At 37.7% G+C, this 24,246-nt stretch overlaps 1 protein-coding gene across 1 annotated transcript in view; it reads right to left on the bottom strand.

Moving 5' to 3' along the window:
• SEMA3E (semaphorin 3E) overlaps window positions 1-23,440 on the bottom strand; it is a 135,304-nt gene extending 111,864 nt beyond the window's left edge. Inside the window, exon 1 of the mRNA XM_032107129.1 lies at window positions 22,605-23,440. Coding sequence (XP_031963020.1) covers window positions 22,605-22,719 — 115 coding nt within the window. The 5' untranslated portion in view covers window positions 22,720-23,440. The remainder of the gene's footprint in view (window positions 1-22,604) is intronic.
• Between the last annotated feature and the right edge of the window lie 806 nt (window positions 23,441-24,246).

Here is a 24,246-nt window from a genome sequence, read left to right on the forward strand (position 1 = left end):
TTTGGACACAGGCACAGGATGTGATTCTGGAAGTGTCCTGTGCAGGGCCAGGAGTTGGACTTATTGATCCTTATGGGTCCCTTCCAACTCAGGATGTAATATGACAATATTTCAAGTAAAGAGAAACCCACATCTCCTTTACAAATGTGAAGCAGCTTAAAAAAAGAAAAAAAAGACATTTTGAAAACTTGTATTTATCATGCCAAGTGAGAATTAGCATTTAAAGTTGTGTCAAATCCTATCAAACCATAATATAAATTAATGCAACATAATTCCTCAGTTCAAATCTCTTTTCAAGGGGCTTATGTAAGTCAGCCTGAGATGACCAGCTATTGATGTGGAAAGGCAGCATTGGTTTCCACTCCAGAAGTTCCAAATAGTCAATTTGCCCTAAAATTGCTTACCTCAAGCTGTATTGCCAAGTACATAACTAGCAATGTTAGCAATTCAGAATTATTTGCCTTATTTAAGATGGAATGAATATACAAAGAAAATCATATCTGAGGGATTTTTTTGTAATTCTGTATCTTCCTTAAGAATATTGCTATACTTCCATTTCTGATCCTAGTTATAAATACAGGGGTAAAAACAAGGAACAAGGGAAATAGCAGAGATATTTAGATAAACTATCTAAATATTTAATATCCTACAATATTGTTGTTTTTTGTTTTGGTTTTCATTTCAACAAAGTAATCATTTTGGAGTGTGGCTTATGTGAATCTTTGCTAACAACTGGTTTTAAAACAAGTCAGTCACTTCTTATGTTTTATTTGTGAAGTCTGGTTGTGATTTTCCCAAAATGTAGGTAAGGAAAAACGAAGAGGCTACACCTTCTTATGCCAAAACACCTGGAAAAAGCAACAAGTTTTCAGACACAAGACCTTTTCTGCAGGTATCTCAGATGTTACCTTTCCACCTCAGATGTAGGATTGTGATCTCACAGTATGATAATCAGCATTTCTGTTAGATTAAGAGTGTCCTAATGAGGAAAATAACCCAGCTGTTCCACTGATTGAGGATCTGAAAGAATAGGAAGACCACCCATTTCTTCAGTGGATATGTGTCTGTAACTGCAACATGGAACAGCATTTAAAAATACAGCTAACACAGGTCAAGATTGGGCAGATATTGATTTATCAGTTTAGATTAAACTTTTATTTTCTCCTCTCTGACTTTCTACTGTGTTGACTTGGACCCTACAAATAATGAGAACACTACAGATTCTCACAACATGTGCATAAAGTATCCCCCATCATTCTGGTTGTAGCACGTGGATGATGGCAGTAAGGGCAGGCCTGATGAGGCATTATTATGAAATCGTGCCAGAGGAAATGTGTCACAGCAGCACAGCCTTACCCAATTTCAACACATTAATCTGTGGTTTTTTAGAGGTGGTTGCTTTGGCATTTTTTGGTTTGCTTTTTTTTAAGGGCATGGAAAAGTGACATAATGGAATTGCTTTCTCCCTTTCCTTTCACCTGCCCCATTGAAATTTTTTCAGAGGGTGCTCACAGAATATTACTTTTCTCTTATAGGTCCAGCCATAGAGTCTTAAGAACAAATCACGACAGGAACAGTTCAAATGGGCTGCAGAATCATAAACAACCAGAAACTGGGTGTGGATTCATAAAAATCCAGAAAAATTACTTAATCATACTATTTTATGAATCAAAATGGAATATTCTACTGAATATGATTAGTAACCACCAGTGCCTAAAATCAGCGTAACTTCCTAAACAGTACAAATTCACCAGCATGTTTCTAACACCTCCAAGATGATAAATTAACTATAAACAGAAAGAAAGAATAATAATATTTCTATAAGATATATAAGGATATAAGAATAATATATAATAATATAAGAATTAGTAATATTTGAAAGGAACACACTTCACGCATCTTCACTAGAGTGTTAATGTGGGCTTTTCCTAAGTTCTCATTCACATGAGAAACCTTGGGCTAAGTTTAGGAGTACTGCAAGTGAAGTGAAAAGCCCAGCTTGGTCTGTGGTATGTGAACTAGTTCTGTCCTGATTTTGCAGTGAGGATGCCGTGAAAACAAAACTAATTCAGCTTCCAAACCCACAAGTTGCCCCAAAATTTGGAAAAGATCACAAGAGACTCAGCCAACTGAAGCACTAAAACGTCAGAGGATATGCTCACAGAAGTCCCAAACACATGTTCTGAGGATATGCTGAACTTGAGCTTCCTCATGTGATATATAGCTCAAATCTTGTTCAAGATTGGCCTTAACGCATACAATAATTAATACAAATGGGATGTATATTTAAGTAGGAAGGTCTTGTCCTTTCTCTTCCCCTTTTCCTACAGAATATTTTTCTAGAACTATTTGACCAACATCTGAGAGACAAGTTAATCTTAAAAATGCATAGAATACAATGCATTATTCATTAGATATTTCTGAACTCATTATGCACTGATTTCAACAGCTCAGAACAAATTCCACATAATCTTATATCATAAATCATCACTAAAAAATCCTTAACCAAGAGAATCTATTCTTTTAACACAGACACCAAACACAAAACAATATTCAGTTTAGAAATGCTCAGCTTGGGAAAACAAAACCATGCCACTTATTCAGTAGTCATGAATGATCTTCTGTTCTGTTCAATTATGTCTCTCTCTTTCCAGATTATCCAGGAACAGAAGAAAATTTCATCTGTTATTAAACTCTGGATAGCCTGAACACTAGATCAGAAATATAGTCTAGTAACTTAGCCATATACATTTTACCCAAGAATTTATTGCAGATTGAGATTTTCTTAGACTGAAAGTTGAATCATTTTAACTACGAATTCAGAGTTAACACACAACTCACTGCTACTAAAATTCTTTAGACTTATTCCAGGTTCCAGTGGAAGTGTAAAGTAGCAAATAAAAAAAGTGAGGCAAAGTGACAGCTTTGAAAGCCAAAAGTTAGATAATTCCACAGCCAACGAACATGTTCTACTCTCAGATTAAATGTTTTAAATAATAGGCAATTTTCCAGAAAATTTGTAGAGGTTTCTCCTTATCTAATTAAGTCAATAGCATTACAACTGCTGCTGGTCTGAAATGCATACCAGTCAGAGTTTTTGATGTCTTCTGCAGCTGACTGACAATTTGATGCATCTTTTCATATTGCTGTTGTCAATCCTCATTGAAGTCCAGCTCCATAAAACTAAAAGTAACCCTAAAACAAGTGCATGGTTTAGGAGTACTCCCAGGAGTTACTGATATTCCAGACATCAGTACAGGCTACAGAACACAACACACTTTCCAATTTTCTATAACAACCTGAGCACCACAGAAAATGTTGTAAATAAAAAAGTGTCAAAGGAAGGCAGTTAAAGCCCATTTCCAGGGAGTACCTTAGCAGGACTTTGTTAAATTAAAGTTATAGTGTCAGCACCACAAAGGAGAAGGAGAAAAATGGGGAATAGACGAATATTTATTTTTATACTAAAAGTTGTTGTCAGTTTAATTCTGGTTTTTTTGGATACAATATCAGGATAGAAGGATATAATAGACAGGTATCTGACCATTTTATGCCAAGAGGAGCATGAAATCTGCCTCTAGTTTCTGCCATTCTCCAGTGCTTCTTAGAAAAAAGAAAAAAAAAAAAAAGAAAGAAAAAACCAAACAAGCAAAAGAGGGGAAAAACAACCTTAAAACCTGCACTCAAATTGTCTACCAAGAGAAAAAAAAATCTATTCTCTTCTCTCCTGCAGAAAACACTCAATTTCCTGATAGGGTTTAGGACCAGACTGACAGAGTTAAAAGAAACAGTGGGTCTGTGTCTTTTCAAACATCACAAAATATAGAATCATAGAATCATTTAGGTTGGAAAAGACCGCTAAGATCCTTGAGTCCAACTATTAACCCACCACTGCCAACCCACCCCTAAACCATGTCCCTAAACACTCCATCTACACACTTTCCAAGGCAGCCTAATTCAGTGCTTGACAACCCTTTCTGTGTAGAATCTTTTCCTAATATCTAATCTAAACCTCCCCTGGCACAACTAAATCCTCTACCCTGAGTTGAAAATTTAACTGTTAACTTCTGTATTTTCATTTCTTTTTTTCAACTTCAAAAAAACGAGACAGTACAGAAACTCCACTTTTTATAAAAATCTCTAAGCTTTTCTTCATCCAGACCTCCCTAAATCGAGGAAGGGGCATACACCACAAAAAGATAGGTAGAAATACTTCCAGGGTATATAAACAAGAACGTATATTTAATACAATTGTGGAAACAAAGTATGTGTATTCTAAAATATGAGAAGTGAATTTATTTTTTAAATTTATGTCTGTAGAGAACACAGAGAGAGCCACAAAGGTATGGTACTACTTCTACTGGAGAGAATGTTCTTGGCTGAGATCAGTGATGTTGCAGAAAACAATGATATTACATTAAAACGTATCTCTTTTGTGAACTAATTACCTGGCATAGTAAAATATCTAAAGAAGTTCTATTCTGCACGTTAAACGATTCCTTCTTGGAATATTTTGTTTTGGAATATATAAAAGGAAGTTTTAGTCAAAAATAGAAAAAATATTTATATTTGAGACGTTAAGTAATAGTGATCAAAACAGAATTAAATTTAGTTCTCTTAGAGGAGGAATAATATTTACAAAAAAAAAAAAAAAAAAAAAAAAAACCAATAAAGAAAAATTAACCAAAAGAAATGACATTTCAGAAGATAGTTAAAACCAAAAGTGAAACTTATACCCAAAATAAAAGGACTGACATAATTTAAAGTTGACTTAAATCCTTGTATTACTAGCTGGAAGCTGCACAAACACATGATACTAATCATACTTATTTCTGGACCTTGAAGATTTAGGAAAATGAATTTTAAAAACTCCACTACCAAACCAGAAGGGGTCTTGGTCTTTTTTTTTTTTTTGCATTAAGCAGAAAACTTTTCCAAAGAAAGAAACAGCCCATTGAGGCCATCAGAAGAGAACCAGTCATGAACATAAGCCGAGGGGGATTTGATACGTGACCAAGTTTTGATGAGGTGACAAGTTAGCATGAATGCCTCTGAATCAAGTAATTTTGGCCTAAAATTAACAATGATTCTGTGAAGTTAGTTTAATTTATATTTTCAGCAGGCTGTAAATGTGCACTTTGATGCCATGTGATTGGTTAAACCATTGGAAACTCTGTTCCTGAGCCCTGCATTTGGAAAGCTAATGTCAAATCTGAAGAATGTGTAGTCAAACCCCAAACCAGGTAAGTTGTCTACAGGAGGATTCATGTCACCAATGCTACTTTAGAATAAATGATCAACTGAACATTTGTTTAAAGTTATTCTTCACCACAATAATTTAGTCAAATACCTTTTCAACATGTGTTTGTTTCAAGTAATGATGATAAACCTCTGTCCTAAAGAAAAGGATCATTTCAAGTCAATGATAATGTATTAAGTTTTCAATACTTATTGACATTCACCAAAAAAATGAATTTTGTCAAACTTGGGAGCTCTTATAATGGCAGATAAGACCATGAATTTTGTCAAACTTGGGAGCTCTTATAATGGCAGATAAGACCTTCCAAAAAAGCATGTAATATTTCCAGAAATAGGTGCAAAGCTCGTTCAATTTACTGTCCATTTTTTCCAATATTTGAAATATCAAAAAAATATTGTTTCCAAGAATTTTTTGCAATGCTGAACACTATAATTTAAAAAAAACTATTACTTATTCTTAAAGATCTAGAATTTCAAAATGCAGGACTTCAAGGAAAAGTTTTGTATCTCGATTTATTAATATGGTAGTCATCACTAAGTTCATATGGAATTTCTGAATTAAATACTCATCTGTGAACAAAACTAAGCATTATTGTGAAGACTAAAATTGAAAGACAACAACCATTTACTCTTTCAAAGTGTTCCTGCTGTTTCTGACGATTGAGATAGGACAAGGCTTGTTTTAACATTCCTAAACTACCTGTAAAATTGAAGTTAATTAACAGTATCTAGATAAACATCACAAAAGAATAAATGGCAGCAGCTTAAGGAAAAATTTGATTTCATCAGCTCACTAGAATTTTTGGAATGCATTTACAGCACGATCAGTAAAAGGAAAAAGGTTAATTTGTGTAACTTAGTATCTCAAAGCACTTTAAATAAAATGTTGCACTTAAAAACTTTAGAGGTTACTGATAAATAAACCTGCTTGTTAGCAAAGCATATAACAATTTATTACTAGTTTATCACTCTGAGCTGAGAATGACACCATCTAAGATAATACAAAGTAAATAGAGGATTTTTTTTGTTATTACTCCTAAAGTAGAATGTGCTCAGGTACACATAGATTTTAATTTTTATCTAGCTTGCCTACACGCTTTTCAGCCACTAGCCTGATCAGCTTTTTTTCTTGAAATTTTTGTGTTAACAAGTCTTTTGGTAAAGCTTGCTGATACTGATATAGTGGGTTGAATTTAGCGTGGTCTCACTACTTGTCTCACTACCCCAGCTATATGGTCTTTTCTAAAACTTCCAGCCCAAATGTTTACCTAGTGAGGACTCTTTCATCTTCCAGTCATATAGACCTTATGTGGTCTTTATTTCCAGATGTTCTTTTCCTTTAGCACTATATTGATCTGGGATACTTTCATCATTCCTTGGCTTCTTGCTTTAATGTTTGTGCTCCAGAAAGCTCCACATGTATGTACATCTCCATGACTCCCCTGAGAATAAAAGCATGCCAAAATCTTGGAGGGAAGAGCTAGGATAATAATTCTAACCCATCTGAAAGCAAGGATTAGCACAGAAAATATCTTCCAAGTACTCATTTATTGCACTGTCTCCAATTATTCTTCGAGGACAAAAGCTTCAGAACAAAATGTCTTGTTTTCATTAATTTTAATTCTCTTAAGAACGCATATTTAGTGCCTTTAACTCATGAAATAAGAAAATACCTTCAGGCTAAATCATGCTTGGGTATCATCTGGATTTCCTAGGAACAGCTACCTGCAACACAGGAGACTGAAATTTCCATAGGAACTATTGGAAAAGATAATTATGTTGCCACTGAAATGACAGTAGTTATCTGACTTCTCTACAGAATTATCAGTTTGGAAGGAGCAAAAGAGAAGAATGATTTATCATAGTAAAAATCATTTGATTTTCTTGTGATGCAAACAAATCTAATTGCCCTAGAAAGTCAGGTGTTCTGGAACACTCTGATAATTGGTGACACAATCCATGTTCCCTATGATACATGAGGTCCCACTGATCAATTTTAAATTTTGTGGGAAAAGGGTGAGGAGTACCGGCTGTCTAAAAAACATTAAGTTTTTCCAAGTTTCCTGAAAGTCAGCAGCCAAGAAATAGAAATACTCTGTAAGTCTCTTAAAAAAGGAGAGCAAAATCATTATACAAGTAATGCAGTTAGCAGGCCAATTAGCTGGTCAATTAGCACATGCAAACTAACCGGTCAACATCACATGCAGAAACAATCATACCTCTGATACTTTTGGCCCACCTAGGGAGCCAAATAAGTGTTTAATGAATAAAAAGAGTTGAAGAAATACTGTTGAAGGTTACATGAGAGGGACATAGTTGCTATAAGGGAGACCTTAGTGCCTGGGATACCCTTATATCTGCAGCAGGAAAACATTAGGGATGAGGAAAGGTGAGTATGACTTTGGATTGTTACTTATGGATTTATTAAGAAGTGAAGATAATAAAGAAGCTAGTAATAAAGAAAAGAACATCTCAGACTACTTCAGTAGAGGAATAGAGGAAAGAACAGAAGAAAAACAAAGGACATATGATATAAGGATATAGGAGTCTAGAAAACATCTTTCATTTTCCAAGTTTATCTTCTTTAATGATAGCCTGCTATTGAGGCATATCTTCGTTCCTACTCCATATTGCCAGTTTCACAATAGTCAAAGGTATTTCAGTCTCATGAGGTAAAACAGTAGGCAGTTGGAAAGAAGTTTTATTCTCACCTGTAAGTTCTATTTGGGAAGGAAATTATGACATTTAGCAAGACTTAAATACTAGAGCATCCCAGGAGCTTGCTGAAAGTTTTTAGTAAAATTTTAGATGAATCCAGATTTCTCAAATCTAATAGATTATTAGCACATTATTGGTAATCCAATAAACCCAGCAAAAAAAATCTCTCAAGTAAATAAAAGATCTTGTCTTTCTTAAAAGAAATAATTTAATTATAAAAAGATTTGGTTTAAAGGCAAGTTTCATGGGTACTATAACTTCTATAAGCATCATATGAGATCTCTGGATTTCACCTTCCAAAATAGATTCCAGCCAGCAGTTGTGAGGTCTTTATTTGGGTTCATCTTCTACATTTTCAGCAGGTGTGAAGTCTTCATGAAGGTTAAAAATCAGTAAATGCTTAGGTTAGGAACTGATTGGTTAAAAGCAAATCTTGTCCAATCAACAGTGTTAAGGTCAGGAAGGTTTTCAAATCCAATTATGGATCTACCTCTGTTGCAGTGGGGATCCTGCAACACGCATATATCAAACCAGGAGTCCCGTGGAAAGGAAATATATATGGACAGACAGATTCTTGCTAGATGTTTCAGAGATGTTTATTTCTCCAGCCGCATGGCCGGAGCTCTGCCCAGGAACTGTTCCAGTCACGGGACCAAGGGTCCTTCTGCCCGCGCAGGGAACACAAACCAACCCATGGGAACGAGGCTGAGCAGGGGCAGGGAAACCCCGTGTCTGTGCCCTCAGGGCCCCTCTCCCAGGGCTACACGGCGGGGGAGAGACCCCAACACCTCACCTGTTTTATTTTAATAAAAGGAGAATGAAAACAACTGGATAAACATAACAAGAACAGTTTCAAAACAAAACAAGCCACCCTCCTGAGTCTTTAAATGTCCAAACAGATTCTCTGGAACATCTTAGGGCTGACAGAAGGGAGACAGAATTCTCTGAGCATGCTTTGTGGGGAAACTGAGGCAGGAGAGGGTTTAACTTCTTCCCTCCCCCTTTTTCATCCCCCACTCGGCATTGGAAAGGGATTTTTGGGGAAACAATTGGCAAAAGCATGGTTTTGTGAGGGAAACCATGGATGAAAAAACGGATTGGGAATACACTGGGGGTAATAGGACATAGGGTAAAAGGGAAAGGTGGGATTAGGAAAGGGAAACTGTAGGGGGGGCTTACAATGGAGATATTGTCTAACATGACTACGATTTTTTGCATATATACTGCCTTTCACAGAAACACCATCAGGCCCAGTGACCTGCGATGCTTGTAACCCTTTTCTCCCTAGTACAATATTAAATTCCACCACCTCTCCATCTCCCAAGCTTGGGATGCATTTTTCAGGGTTATTCTTTTTAATAGCAGTTCTATGCACGAATATGTCTTGCTGGTTGTCACACCTTGTTATAAAACCATAATTTTGCTTAACATTATACCATTTTACTATCCCTAAGATCTTAGTTTCTATGATCTTTTTCTTTTTCCGAGTGGCTGCTGTTTTCTGTCTCGCTGCGTCTTTGCTCTCTCCTTCGGTCGCTCCCGTGTTGGAATTGTCGGGGCTGCTGGTGCCTGCGCGCTCTTCCCGGGGTCGCGTTCGGGGCTGCGCGGGCCGGGCCGGGCCGCGCCGCTCAGTTCTCCGTGCGTCGCCTCCTCTGGTCGCAGCTTCGCTGCCGCTGCCGGGCGCTGCATCCACGTCTCGGCCGGGCCCCCGGGCGACGACTCCCCCGCGCCCTGCTCCAGCGCGTGTTTCGGTTCGGCGCGGCTCCGTTCCACCGCCGCCGCCGCCAGCCGCCGCCTGCGCGCCGCCCCTCTCGGTCGGGCATTCCCGGGGCTCGCTCCACCACGCGCTGCGCGCGGCCGTGCGGGCACCGCCGGGTCCCGCCGCGCCTCGCTCCACCACCGACACTGCGGCTCGCGTGGCTCCGCCCGCGCGCGGGAACTGCCTCGCTGCTGCTCGGAGAGCGCTCGGTGCACGTGGCCTGGGCCGCACGGTCCCTGAGCCAGGCTTTCCCTTCGCCAGGACACAGCTGACCATTGCTCAACAGTCTCGGTAACTAATAATATTCACGAAAATATTCTTCCATCGGCATATATTTTGACTCCAGTATTAACTGTGTCCAAACGGTTTTCCAAAAGCCCTTGGTAAGAAATTAAATCCCAAAGAAACATAGAAAAAGTTCTTAAACAACCATGCCAGGAAGTGTTTCAGTTCTTTTTGAGCTTGAATCAAGCTAAAATTTACAAATCGTTGTTCAAGAATCATTTTAAGTTTAAGATAAATGTCCATATGCGGCTCTGAGAGCCAAGAGTCTTCCCACGGTTCCTCCATAGTTTAGATACGGAATAGCAAAGCAAAACCAAGAAGAGGAATCCAAAGTTTCCAGGGTTTACTCACACAAATCAGTCGCTTAGGGATCGGGGATCGTTCTGCTCTCAATTCTCCACCATTTGTTGCAGTGGGGATCCTGCAACACGCATATATCAAACCAGGAGTCCCGTGGAAAGGAAATATATATGGACAGACAGATTCTTGATAGCTGTTTCAGAGATGTTTATTTCTCCAGCCGCATGGCCGGAGCTCTGCCGAGGAACTGTTCCAGTCACGGGACCAAGGGTCCTTCTGCCCGCGCAGGGAACACAAACCAACCAATGGGAACGAGGCTGAGCAGGGGCAGGGAAGCCCCGTGTCTGTGCCCTCAGGGCCCCTCTCCCAGGGCTACACGGCGGGGGAGAGACCCCAACATACCTCCACCCTCTAGTGCTCTCAAATGCATTTTTTAAAGTCTGTAAGCAATTCTTTGGTGAATAAGCAGTATCACAGTCCCTGTGAAACCAACTGCAGGATTCCAAGATGCCGACAGAAACACATTCTCACCCTGTGCTACTGTAATGCATCTGCAACCATAATTATGGGGCTGAGGTGGATGCTGTAATAGCTAACCTCTGCCATCAACATTACAATGTCTGGCAAGAGCAGACCTTACAGACTCGAGGACCACTTATAAAGCAAAACCAAAGACAAAATTTTCACAGAAATCAACACCTATAGAAACTTACCACCATGTTATGAACAGCTGAATGCAGAGGCCAAACCACTCCAACGAGGCTGAAGCAGGGCTACAGTGCTGCATATAATGTATGACTAATTCAGAAAAACTCTGAAGCACCTTTTCATCATAGATTAGAAACCTTTTTTCTGCATGCTAATTTATAGTATACACCATTTAAAGTATAAAACATGCTAAGACATGAAAAGTTTAACTCTCAGATATTTCCCGTGGGTCCTGCAACACTCCCAGGCAATGGTATCAGATATCAGTTCATGTCAAGATCTCTGTTACCTTTCAGCAATCCCAAGATAAAGTATTTCTATGCTGCTATCAAATTCACAGCACACTTCAGGAGCTGTTTCACAAGAATGTATAAACAACAGTTATTATTATTTTCAAATCTCCATGCTGTAAGTTTTAGTTTTTATTTTACTTTTAAATTAAAAGTACGAGGAGTTTTCAACAGCCCAGACATCTAATTTTACAGCTCAAGGATTTTAGTGCCAACACATTACAGCAGTAAACATGAAACCACAAAATAAAAAAAAATCCATTAACCTGATATTATGAAGTAATTTGTTACATTTCCTAAGAAAGTAAGGGGTTGTTCCATGTTAAGAAAATTACAGAGACCACATATAGCACTTGTGAAATTTATTCACAATTCTAAATGACGTGCACCTACACACAGCGCTCTATAAAAGACTCAAAGAAGCATCTTCTGGAAGTACCCTTTTCCTTATGACAAAAGATGCCAGTAAGTTGTAGTTCTCAGAACTTTCCATAAGTTTTTAACCATAGAATAAAATGGAAAGTGAAATTTTGCACATAAATCAAAATTTTCAAAGTTTCAAGTTGCTTTGTAACGCCTGCGGTATAGGCAAAATAGAATAACTTTTGTCATGACTGATTTTAATCAATCACACTACAGGGACTGCTTCAAAGAATTTATGCCTTAGATTTTGATCTTGCAAATAAACCCCCATTTAACTTTTAATCAAATAATAAATTTGTCTAATTAAAAGTACACACACAAGATCATCAAATATTTATAGAACCAAAGTTTTAGGGTGCAGTTTTAAGGCCGCTTTGTGGGCAGTGGAAATAACTTATGCAGCTTGTATCTAACCTTTTTTTTACTGCTTCTTTGCCAAGGAGTAGCTATGGCAGGCATCTGTGAGTGGCTCACCTATTTCAATGCAATAGTACATCAATTAGGTTTAAACTGTTCTGAAAGCTGCTTAACCTAAGCATGTCATGCTTAATCTAAATCAGCATATTGTGCATGGAAGCAGGTGCAGAGCACAACAGTCATTACTGTGGTCTAGAGATAGTTGTGTCCAGCAGCTCTGGGAGCCACTTACACTGCTCAGGTCACTGCTCAAATGACTATGCCTCCATCCTCTTCTTCCAGACCATTATTAGATCAAAGACACACTACTTAGTAATAATATCTTCACTTATACTTTATCAAGGCAATAGTGCTGCAGCTTGTAAACTCTGCAGTAAGTCATTCTTAGCCAAAGGGTTTTATCCTTGCATGTTTAGCATGCTAGACCTATCATCAGACATTCATCCCAAGTCCATCTTACCCACCTTTATTGAAATGTGAGGACTCTGGTTTAAGCTGACTGTTACTCTCCCTCTAAACTCAAGAGAGACAGAAATACACCTCCAGGTGAAATGCAATGACCAAATGGATCACCTCTTTCAGAGAATAAGGTCAGGAGCAAGGAATATCCTGTCAACTTTTTAGTCACAAAAGTTTATGGGAGTACTTAGTGAAATAAGGCCTCTGTTCTATTTTTTTACTAATTGTTCTGGTATTGTAATAAAGCTTTCATATATTTAGCAGCAGAACTTAAGGACCATATTCAGAGCTGTTGTTGGAAGAACATTCTTTACTGTAACTTTGTCTTCTAAATGTGAAGCATTTTATTTACAAGAATTGAAGTCTTCTAGAAATGAAATAACCCATTGCAGTGCTAGAGTGTTAAACCATAGAACCTGCAGTCACTCAACAAGGAATACTATGGAATCAGTAAAGTGCTTGGGCCTGTTTACAGCCTGGTTATGAGCTATAATAAGTGCTGAACCTGCTGAACACTTTAACACCTTCTCAGTAGTGTGTTTAGAAATGACTGCTATCCCAGATGTTTGTGTAACCTGAAAATATGCAGGAGGACATGGCCATGCCTAAGATAAGCAGAGGAGAGAGAATAATGACTTACTTAGTGTGTAAACACAGGCACATAAAGACAAGATGTTTTCTCAGCAACAACATTAATAAGAACAAGATCTCTAAGACAGCTTACGTCTTTCTGGGCTCCCAGACAGCACATATTTTCAAGCTTTGCATCATATCATTTTCAATCAACTGAGATGAAATATTTAATATATAAAGGAATGGGTTTATTTTCCTTTACTCTTGGCTTTTACCACACACCCACAGGAGAACACTTAGCTTAATCATAAATAAAGAGTTGCAGGAGCTCATGGAATTGACCAACACTTGCAAACCTTTACCTCTCTGGATGAAAAATGACCTTCAGTGATGACCCCAGTGAATAGTGCTATCTGGAATAATTCCCTCACATCAAGAAACCTATTATTTTGCTATTATTAAGTTTTAGTAACACTGCTGGGAGAAACCATCTGTTAAAAGAGAAACAAGGTACCAACCCTTAGGTATGTGGGGACAGTTGTTTTCTGCAATCAGTTTAAGGCACTTCTCATTCATTTTGTACAACTTCCTTTCACCAGTGTCAGGAAGATCAGAATAAGAAAAGACCAACATCCTTGTGATGTTTATTGCACATCAACAAATAAAACATATATTTACAGCTTCATTCACCATTTACTAGGCCTATTAAACAAATGTGTTGGAAGAAAAAGCTTATAAAGCGAACTTAGCAACAGTAAAAACCCCATTGTCTGACTCCCCACAGAAGCTTCAATTGCTTCACAGTGTGAAGTCAGGAATCCTTTAGATGAAAATAAACACAGAAGAAGTAGAGAACAGATATATTAAGGATGTTAAGAGGAGTTAAATCTTCTTTCACTGAATGCCTATCTTCCCAGCATTGGTCCCTTAGTTTAGAGAATTATTTTGGGGGGGGGAAAGACTCACCATCATGCTAGAGGGATCTAGCATGTGTTGAGAATCTTCTATATTCATATGTAAATATGGGCATTTTTTTTTTGTATTTTGGGGGATTTTTGGGGATTTAAAAAAAAAATAGAAAGAGAATGAAAACTGCAAATGCTGAACAAGCAAATCTCCTAAACCCCTAAATTCTTCATTACTGATGAAGTAAAAACACTAGCAACATGATTTCACAAGGATCATAAACAACTTTTTTTTGTATCTGTTCCTGCCAAATCACAGTCTGAAGAGTACTGTATATTACCTGTCATCAAATTCTTATAAATAATGAACACTTTTTGCTCAGGCCAAAGAGATATGAAAAGCTGTCAGTGATATATTTGTCTCTCTATTTTTGGCTAGTAGACATTTTTTGTTTGAGTTTGGGGCTTTTTTTATTTTTCATTAATGAAATTTTTGGCCTTTAATTTTTTTTGTGAATTTTGACATTATATATTCATAAAGATCCTTTGAACTATATTGCAATAGATCCCACAAAGCAGACAAGTCTCATGCTTCTCATATAATCTTCCTTGACTGGAAAGTTTCCTTCACAATTAGGTTTCTGATGTGAAAATTCAACCAAGAAAGGTAATATAATTTGTGAATGTTCCAACTCGATGGCAAACTAGTCTTTGCCATTGGATCATTACAGAATTTCTTTTGTGTTGACTTTTTAACATGCAGAAGTTCAAAAAAACAGCTTTTAATCCATTCCTTGATACTGGAGGTCTAAGTACCAGGTGCCAATCAGTAACAGGCAGGTGAGTTACAAAAAGTGCTATGGCGCTGTGTTTTTCTGTGGAAAGCAAAGACAAAATGGTGGAGTGTTGCTGCTTCCTGGTACACAGAATTGATTCTGATATTGTGGAGTTTATGAGGTCAAAGGTTGGCACTTCCACAGGGCAAAGGAAGTTTCAGTCTGAAACACAGCACTGCATTCAGGAACAAATCTTATATCATTATATGTAACTGGAAGACTCTTGTTGACTTTTAATAAGAGTCGAGCAGATTCTGGTTGACAGAAGAGGCAATAAAGCACACCAAGTACTCTAGCGAGACAGGGTAGCAAGACACAACAAACAACTGCCAATTCTCTGCTTTCACCTGAGACTAATAAAAAGTAATTTAAAAATGAGATTCAACTTCTATTTCATCAAAAATTATTTCTCAGCTACATGAGTTACTCAAGTTTTGCAGCTATTGGCTACACACAGAGGCTGGGTGTCATGTCAGGGCCAAGACGTTTGGCAGCCATCCCCCTGACAACTTTGTGGTTGCAGACCTCCTGTATATACTTGCACAGAAACTGTAAAAGGAACCTTTGACATGCCATTATATTCTGGAGGCCCTCCAAATTGCCGGTAAAATAAGAATGAGGAGACTTAGAAGAGGAACAAAAGATTCACTACTAAGATTATACATTCACCAAGAGCACTGCAGCTAAGCAGTGTATTTGGATGCTTGATTGTAATGTGCTGCAGTTCACAAACCCTTTGAGAGATCTAGCATCAAAATGTCACCAAGAAACCCTGAGACAAACCAGAGAAACCACTCCTTGTATCTGTAATACTGTGTCTTAAAAAATGAAAAAAACCAAACAAAATTTAGCTTAAAATACTTTTGCTTCGGTGATTTTTACAGGCATGAAAATCATCACAGGGTAAGAAAAAACTGGATACATAATGATACATTCCTGCTTTACATTTTTTTGAAAGGGAAAAAAAACAGTCTTTAGACTGCTATAAAACAGTTTGCCAAAGGGATGAGTGAAAGCATATCAATTTATAGCTTAAACTAACAGAAGATGCTTAGAGGAGAAGCACATTGAAGTCAGCTTTCAATTGAAGTTGTTAAGAAGGAGAAATCTCTCTTCCAAAATAAGAATTTTTAGCCTTGAGGGTGATCAGAAGAACCAAGATCAAGGGAAAAAATGGAATTTGTCAATGTGAGATAAACACATTGGTTTTAAAACTGTGTTCTGAGAGAATCCTGATGGTTTCCTTTGTTTTAATGTATACAGTAGACTCAGTAGATTCAGTTCCTCAAACTGAATCTTGATGGTGACAATTTAAATTTTTCACCAATTTAAAGATGGAGTTTATTTAAAAAACTTCTCAAATATTGTTTCCTCAAAATCATTTAAGTCCTTTCTTAAGAGGAGTTTGAAATTATGGCTAAAGGATACTACTTATTTTTTATAATGCAATATTTTCAATCTTTTTCTCTTTCAACATGTTCTTTCATGTTTAATTCTGAATCCTTAACTGATTTAAATAAATGCTAAACATTAACTAACCAACACAAAACACTTTAAATAGTGTGCTCAAGAGGGCTTTATTTTCCCCTGTAAAACAAAGATTATTATCTTTATCCCTGCAGGCTATGAATTTCTTCAAGAAATTATGATTTTTGCAATTAACACTGTCTGCATGTTATAAATTCGTCATATTTGCCTGGCTACATGAAGAAAACCAGGAAAACCAGGGCAGCAATTTTAATAATATGTAATATTTCTATTGCACATTTTAGGATATTTGTTGACCAGAAGTTTATCAAAAGGCCTGACACGGATGCTCACCCTTGCACACCATCCCTTAAATCACATAAAGAGCATTAATCCTGTTTTCATTTAAGTAAAATATAACACTTGCTTTCAGTGAAATAATGGTGAGTACGATATCTGATGAAGAGTTTAAAATAGCAGATGGTGTTATCACTTTGAAAGCAGGGAGTTAACTGCAGAGAAGCAGCAACATGCAGGATATTCTGGTCTTGCACCTTCAGATGGTACTTAGTTCTTTAAAGCAAGAGCAGGAAAGTGATTGATGTCAGGCTGCAAACTGTTTGCTCCTTGCATCCCCGGTGGTGGTGCTTATCACTTCAGAGCTCTGCTACAGCAAGACTTACAGCAGCCTTTGTCAACAAAATGCAGTTATGAAAGGAACTAGCATGAATTCTCTGCCAAAAAATTCCTGTCTCAGTGAGCAAGTCACACCAGGATTACTCGTAAGCACTCCTGAGCTTCCTAGCAGTCATCCCTAGTGATATGGGTGAATAATAAACCTAAATCTTGTCCTAACTGTTGGTAGACAATCAGTTGCCTGTCCAGTGGGAGATGCAAAAGCTCTCCTCTCTGCCTCCTAAGTGGCCTAGAGATACTTGCGCATCTTTTCCTAAGATATTTTTAAGCTGACATTGAGCTCTATGGGGCCTTGAGAATTATAAAACATTACTCATCACTTTTTTTTCCCAAACACTCATAATTCTGGTTATCAGCCCTTATATCCCAGCACATTTAGATGTGGAGCCATAATAAAGGCCATTAGCTCCTAAACGCTTGGAATTTTACTGCTCTTTATTTCAATGTAAGAAATATCAAAACTTCAATCTGTTATGTATATACCCACACATTTTACAGATACATATACATATATATATATATGTGTGTGTGTTTATACATATACAGTATCATCTATCTTTTTTGGACATAGACTTCTCTGGACTATAAGTAGAGAAAAGACCACAAGTCAATTCCTTATCCTGGTACAAAGTCAAGGTGATTTACATCTAGGATGAATTAACATCTTTATTGGATTTCAATTTGCTTTGTTAGGAAAACTGGTCTTTCCTAGTCATTCAAAACGAGTGAAAGCTGTTAAAAATAGTAAACATTTTCACATATGAAATTGACTCAGCCATGACTCAGCTATGGGTTATGTGGCTGGTCATTAATTAGCCACGATTTATGCGGCCAGGTGATTACTAATTGAAAATATTATACTCGCATTAAATATATTTGTCGACATTACAATTTGGAAATTACTGTCTAAACATTCCCCACATTTTTGTTATTCAATGTAGTTGTTAGCCCCTGAGTAAACTTTACTGCCCTCTAGCTGGAGAACAGAGTAAGGTATCATGGATAAGCATGGTGGAACTCTTGATCTTTATTACAATAAATTCTAAATTGCAAATATCAGGAAAGTTAAAGTAGGTGCACTGAAAGTCTGGTTCCTGAAAATGGCAATGAAACATTTTTTCTGCTGTAACAGACCTCAGCAGCCCTCAAAGATGATTAGTCAGCCCTAAAAAACCTAAACTCTTCTACATTAAATGTTTTATATTACACATTTTTCGTATTAAAATCTGACTATGAACATGGAGAGTATCAGCTTTTGTCTGCAACATTTCCACTCTCCCTTCCTTAGCAGTATGCTATTATTTGAAATATTTGTGCTTGGAGAATACATTTTTTAACCCAGATGATTTCCTTCTAAGTTCAGTCTGCTCCTTCTGCCTGCTGCAGCTTGACTCTAGTGTAGAAAGTTGCAAGCAGTTCCAACAACAGGTAAAAGAAATATACTTCAATGGGTAAGGCAGGCGCAACTGCTTCTTAACCACACTTCTGATAGATAAGAGCAGTGTCCAGTACATAGCTACACAACCTGAGGTCAGGCAATGCCAAAATCCCTCAAGTCACTCAATAGAATGTAGTGGGTAAAACAGAAAATAGATCCCTCAAGATGTGCAAATTGCTGCACATAAACCAGACCCCACTGATGCAACAGAATTGTACAGACCGCTCTAAAGGCTCAATATCTCATTTTCATACTGTATTACCTTTGTTCTTTACCATATTCATGAACTAGGAAAAGAAAAGAATCCAAAACCAATTAGAAATACAAAGCAAACCATGCATAATGCTTGAATTATACAATTACATCCTTCATGGGCCTTTCAGGCCCACATGCTTCTAGTGTAGCCTTGTTAGCCTTATATAAATATATCCCTCCTGTCCTCTGGAAACCCAATCCATTTCAATCTGTAATGTAAATAGTTTCTTTTTAGCACGCAGTGTGTGCTGATTTCACCTTAATTATATACTTCCCATTGCGAGAACTCAAACTGTGAGATACTGGGAAAGAATTTAACCAGCAGCCTATAAAGAATAGGGGTTGAAGCTTGGCTTCCATTAACACCTCATTAGCCAGAGTATGTATTGTATGTAAAATGAGCTAATGATTTTTAAATGAAGTTGTCAACCTATAACTTAATAATGTAGAAATCTATTTCTCTGTAATATTAATCAAGATATGACACATTTTTATCTCTACAAATCTACATGAAGCTGTTGGAGTACATAGATCTTAGTTGGTCATCTTCAAGCACTAACCTTTAGTGCAATTGTAACACTAGTACCACAAGTGGTATAAACTGCAGTATACATTTTCTAATAGACATAAGATGATGGTTTGAGGAAAACACCTTCAAGTTCTGGATATAAACCTATCTCAACTTACTAAAAATGAAGTTAGAACCATAAAATGACTGCTAGGTGGTTATAGGATCAATTCCGATCTCATAAAGGAATGTCAAAATTCACATTTGGGTTTACTGTGAATAAAGACCATCATCTACCTTAACAAAAATCACCATTACAGTTTGCATTGACTTGACAGGTTTACCAGTAGTTAATGAATGCAGGACTCTCATTAACTCCCACTGAAGCAGAGAAAATGGCCGTAGAGTCAAACAGGGGTTGCACAATATATCCCTTAATTGGCAGGGGGATTGTGGTATTCCTATCCATCAGGCGACCCCCTCTGCAAGGGTTAGGACCTGGTCTTGTTGCTGTGGGTTTGGAGACATGTGTGCACTGCAGGTGAAGGTCTGGTTTGCTGAGAGAGCAAAAGGTTCCCTTTCACTGTCAGACCACTAACTCACTTTCACCGAGCATCACTTTAAAAGGAATTTAAAGAGATAATTTATGAATTTATAGAAATCAAAGGAGACTCTCTTTCTAATTTGTGGAAGCTTTCTCTTGACTCTAAGGAAACAAGACTTTAAAATGGACTAGTTTTAAATATCCTTCCATAACAAAAAAATTTCTGATGTCCGTAACCTCATCATACTCATCACAGAAGCTTTTAATTTTCCAGCTAGCACTAGCCTGTCTTGCAAGGGCCTGAATCCCAGTTAGCCACCAACATCTGCAGTTCCAAAGGGAGGTAGTTAGCAGGCCTGCTGACTTTCATGTTTCAGGGTCTTTGCAGTGAAATTTTTAACTGAAGCTACAGCTACTCCACACTGAAAATTTACACATATAGGCTTCATCCTCAGTACCACAACAGCAACTCACAGGACAGGCTGAAGCAACTTTCTACAGAGGGGTGCACGGCCACCTCTTTGTGACTACCCCACACCTCTCTGGTACCCACAGCAGCCTTTCTCTGGAGCAGATGCAATTAAGATGAGGGTCCCTCCTGCTGTTCCTATTTGATTAGTGAGGACAGCAGTGACATTTGCTCATTGTCTTCATGCTTGGTCGCTACATTCTTTTGGCTGGGAGGGTTGCAGTAGCTGTTCCCAGGGTGGCAGGCAGATATGCCACTTCCAGCCCTTGGCTGGGGACATGTGGTCAGGCACTCCCTGACTGCAACACTGCTTGTAAAATCAGTCACATTTCCTAAGTGTGAAAAATGCAACAGGGTATTGTACAAGGTGAAGTATAAGATGGTGATGTGTGTGACCATTGTAGGGAATTTATGAGGACAGATCTTTCTGTGTCATTGGATCTGAGGCAACTGCCATCAAGCAGGGAAGGTTTGGTCCTCTGTGAGAAATGGGTGTTTTAAGATCTCTTTGAAGATATCAGAGTTATGATGTGTTATGGCCAAATTACTGGCTCACTGCTGAAAAGAGGAGCAGTATGCAGTGAAATGTACACGGGTTCCAACCATTGGAAAGCAATTACTACTACAAGTGAGCAGAGAAGCAGTTAATAGCTGCAGTACCATAGTGGGGAGCTTGCCAAAACAGCCAGCTAAGCTAAAGTCCTGAACCAACATAACGCTAGGTCTATTTGTCTCATTTACTGTGCTTTTCTCATCTCCCTTACCCCATCACAAACAAAAAAATACCAATAATAACTATAGCCCTAGTAGTTACATCTAGAAATAAATCAATATTCAAATGCACATTTTCAACAGTAAGAGATACTAAAGGATTATACAATCAGCATTTGGCACTCATTCCTACTGTACTCTGAAACCATAGGTTAAAAAAAGTGGTTTATATGTTAAAAGGGGTCATATAATTTATTTCATTTAGAGCCATTAATTTTTTACTTACAAGAACAGCTTTCCATGACCAAATACTTCTTTCTCTAGAACATTTCACTGCCCTGTAAAAGCAAACCCCATTTCTTATAGCTTTCTAGCAAGATATTCAGACCAATTAGCCTATTCAGCTTCTCCCTTCCTTATAATTGGTAATTTAGCTTGCAATATAAAACACAATTAAACCTTGTTTGGAGTAAAGCTGTAGACTCATGGAGCTCTAGCTGCTACTAATTCTTAAATCTTAGCCATTCTTAAAGTAGGTATTCTAATGTACTTCACACTGATGCAGTTATCACTTGTATAACCATCGAAATGTTCTTGAGTAAATTAGAATTTGCTCATTCCCCAACTATGTCAGCAAAAAGGCATTTTCTTTTCATCTGTGCATAAGAGGTAATATCCAAACATCCTGGCCAATCATCAGTTTATCTTGCACAATTACATATTTTTCTCCTTTTGTAATGATTATCTGTCATACCTGTCTAAGTGTATAATCTACAAATGTATGTCTTGCTGCAGAGAACTGAAATGCCATGGCTATGCACAGGTATTTTTTTATATATGCAGGATTAAACCCAAATAATAAGGAAGAGTTTAAATCACATGCAATCCAGAAAAGAACAGGGACACTGAAGGAGCTAAGGAAGAGTGCTTCAGGCTTCAGGTAACTGAGACTTAAATAATTTTAAACAAAAATAAAAGTTATAAGTATTCTACATAAATATGTCAGAAAAAATAACATTTTTTTCTTTGGGTAACTCAGTTAAACTGCAAGCAGACTTACATTGGCAGTTACTCATTTTAATTATAGTGTGATGGCACTTGCTTGTTTAGAAAATGAATCATATGGTTGCACAGGAATTCAGTCCTTTTGCCTCAGCTACATTTGTAGAGAGACAGAATTCTAAAAGTGAAACACACATTTAATTGTTCAAGGGTTATATGATGCACATTTATTCAGCAATAATTTCAGGTTATCTTCTCCAGTTCTTTGCCTCTTATTAAGAGACCTGACAGCCTTCTTACAGCATGGAGAGTAAGAGAGAATGACATGCAAATCTAACACACTTTCAGGTAGAAGAATATTTCAGCAGTCTAAAATCATCGCTGCAAGTACCTTAAGTCTTCCAGAATTCAGTAAACTTAATCTAGGATGCAGTTTAGTGAAAAGAAACAATTCACAAGATTTCTGAACAGGATCATTTTACTCCATCAAAGGACCATAATTTAATCCCATGCAATACATTCAGCGAAGTCAATGAACTTGCATTAGCATAAAGTCTTTAAAAACCTGACACACTGACCTACCTTTATGTGACAGACGTAACCTTGGTTGCCTCGTATCTGCTGTGTGACATCCAGCTGGTAACTCTAGTAACAAGCCATATAGTGCCAGGATTAGAAGGTGCTGGGCAGATGCCATCCTGCCCAAGATAAATTTCTTGCTCTCTTCACTTAACTGCTGCTGTTTGTTTGTTGTTTTGGTGAGGTGTTTTTAAGGCTTCAACTTCCACTTCTACTTTGCCAGTGCAGCTAGATCTCTCTCTTTGGTCAGTTTGTGGGGTGTCTCTGTGGGAAATTCAACGTTCATCAGAGCAGCACACAGCCTCAGCTAGCCATTTGTCAAGCTGTGCAAATGTCATGTAAAAATATTCCCTCCCTAGGACAATTGTTTATAAAGTGCGAGGACATTCCAAGGCGTTACTCTGCAGTGTTGTGTCTTGAGCTGTCTTTAGTAACTCTGCCAGTGGATTCAGGAAGAAGCTGTATTTTCAGTCCCTCCTGCAAGGCAATTCATTCAGAGAAGGAGGGAGGGGAAAAAAAAAAAAAAAGAAAATAAAGAGAAAGCACCCTCCTCCTTGGTGATCTTCAGAACTCAGCCCCTTGCTCTGACTTGCCAAACAGCTAGTTTTAATTCACCTTTCACCTTTGCTAATTAAAAACAAGAAGTGCCATTCCCTCCTGGAGTTGCAGGATCCACCCAGCGGGAAGCCGGGCTGTCAGGCTGCTGTATTCACTGAGAAAGTTCAGGGAGGGTTTAGGCAATGTACAGTACCGGCTGCTTCTAGGAGGCGTTTTAATCCACGTGCCGTGCACTGATTCCTCAATTGATTTGTGGTTTCACATTGTAAAGCGCCAGGAGAAGGGTCAGAATTCCTCCTGTCCCTCCCTTTCCAAAAGTCATTTCAGCTTTTGTTCCCAGCGCAGTTTTAGAGGAGGATCAACCCTTGCATTAACCATTTAAGTACATTATCACTTTGCATCGTTAAACAGCATGCTCCTAAGTGGATCAGGGTAAAAAGAGTCGAGTTGTATATACTTTATACTTGCTCACGTTAAAGAAAAAGGATCTGCATTTTACACATCTCCCCCCCTCCCCCCCCTCCCCCTTTTGTGCTTTCACACAGTAGCTTCTCCCCTTTGCATTTTAAATGTCTGTAAGTCTGGAACCCTAGGTCATCTATATATGTCAGTAAAATTATTTCTCTGACTAGATGCCTGTGTGATTGAGAAGTATTTAAAAAAATATAAAAGCCTGATCAAAGTACTGTGATGATTAACAGCATCAGATTTGAAAGTGCCAAGCAGCTACCTCTTACATTGCTAACAAGTACCAGAAAACTTCATCTCTTTTTTGCATGTGTAACTTAAAAATATACCCATGGCAAGATTTTTATACATCAAAACTACAGATGTCTGGAATACATTAATTAAGGAATAAAGTTCTCTGTAATTAAGATCTCATGCATATAACCATTTAGGATTATGCAAGGTGCATTTTAGACATTAACAATTGCACTTTTTAATAGGATGAAGCATTAAAGTCATGTTAAGTCTTTATACTCCTCATTGTTTTTTTACAGAAAAAGAATCACAAAGAAAGGAAAATGAAAACTAATGTATGCATTTGACAATAATGCACTCAAAAAAAATTAGTAGTCAACCAGAG

Source organism: Corvus moneduloides, chromosome 4 (assembly GCF_009650955.1).
Source record: "Corvus moneduloides isolate bCorMon1 chromosome 4, bCorMon1.pri, whole genome shotgun sequence".
Taxonomy (NCBI): domain Eukaryota; kingdom Metazoa; phylum Chordata; class Aves; order Passeriformes; family Corvidae; genus Corvus; species Corvus moneduloides.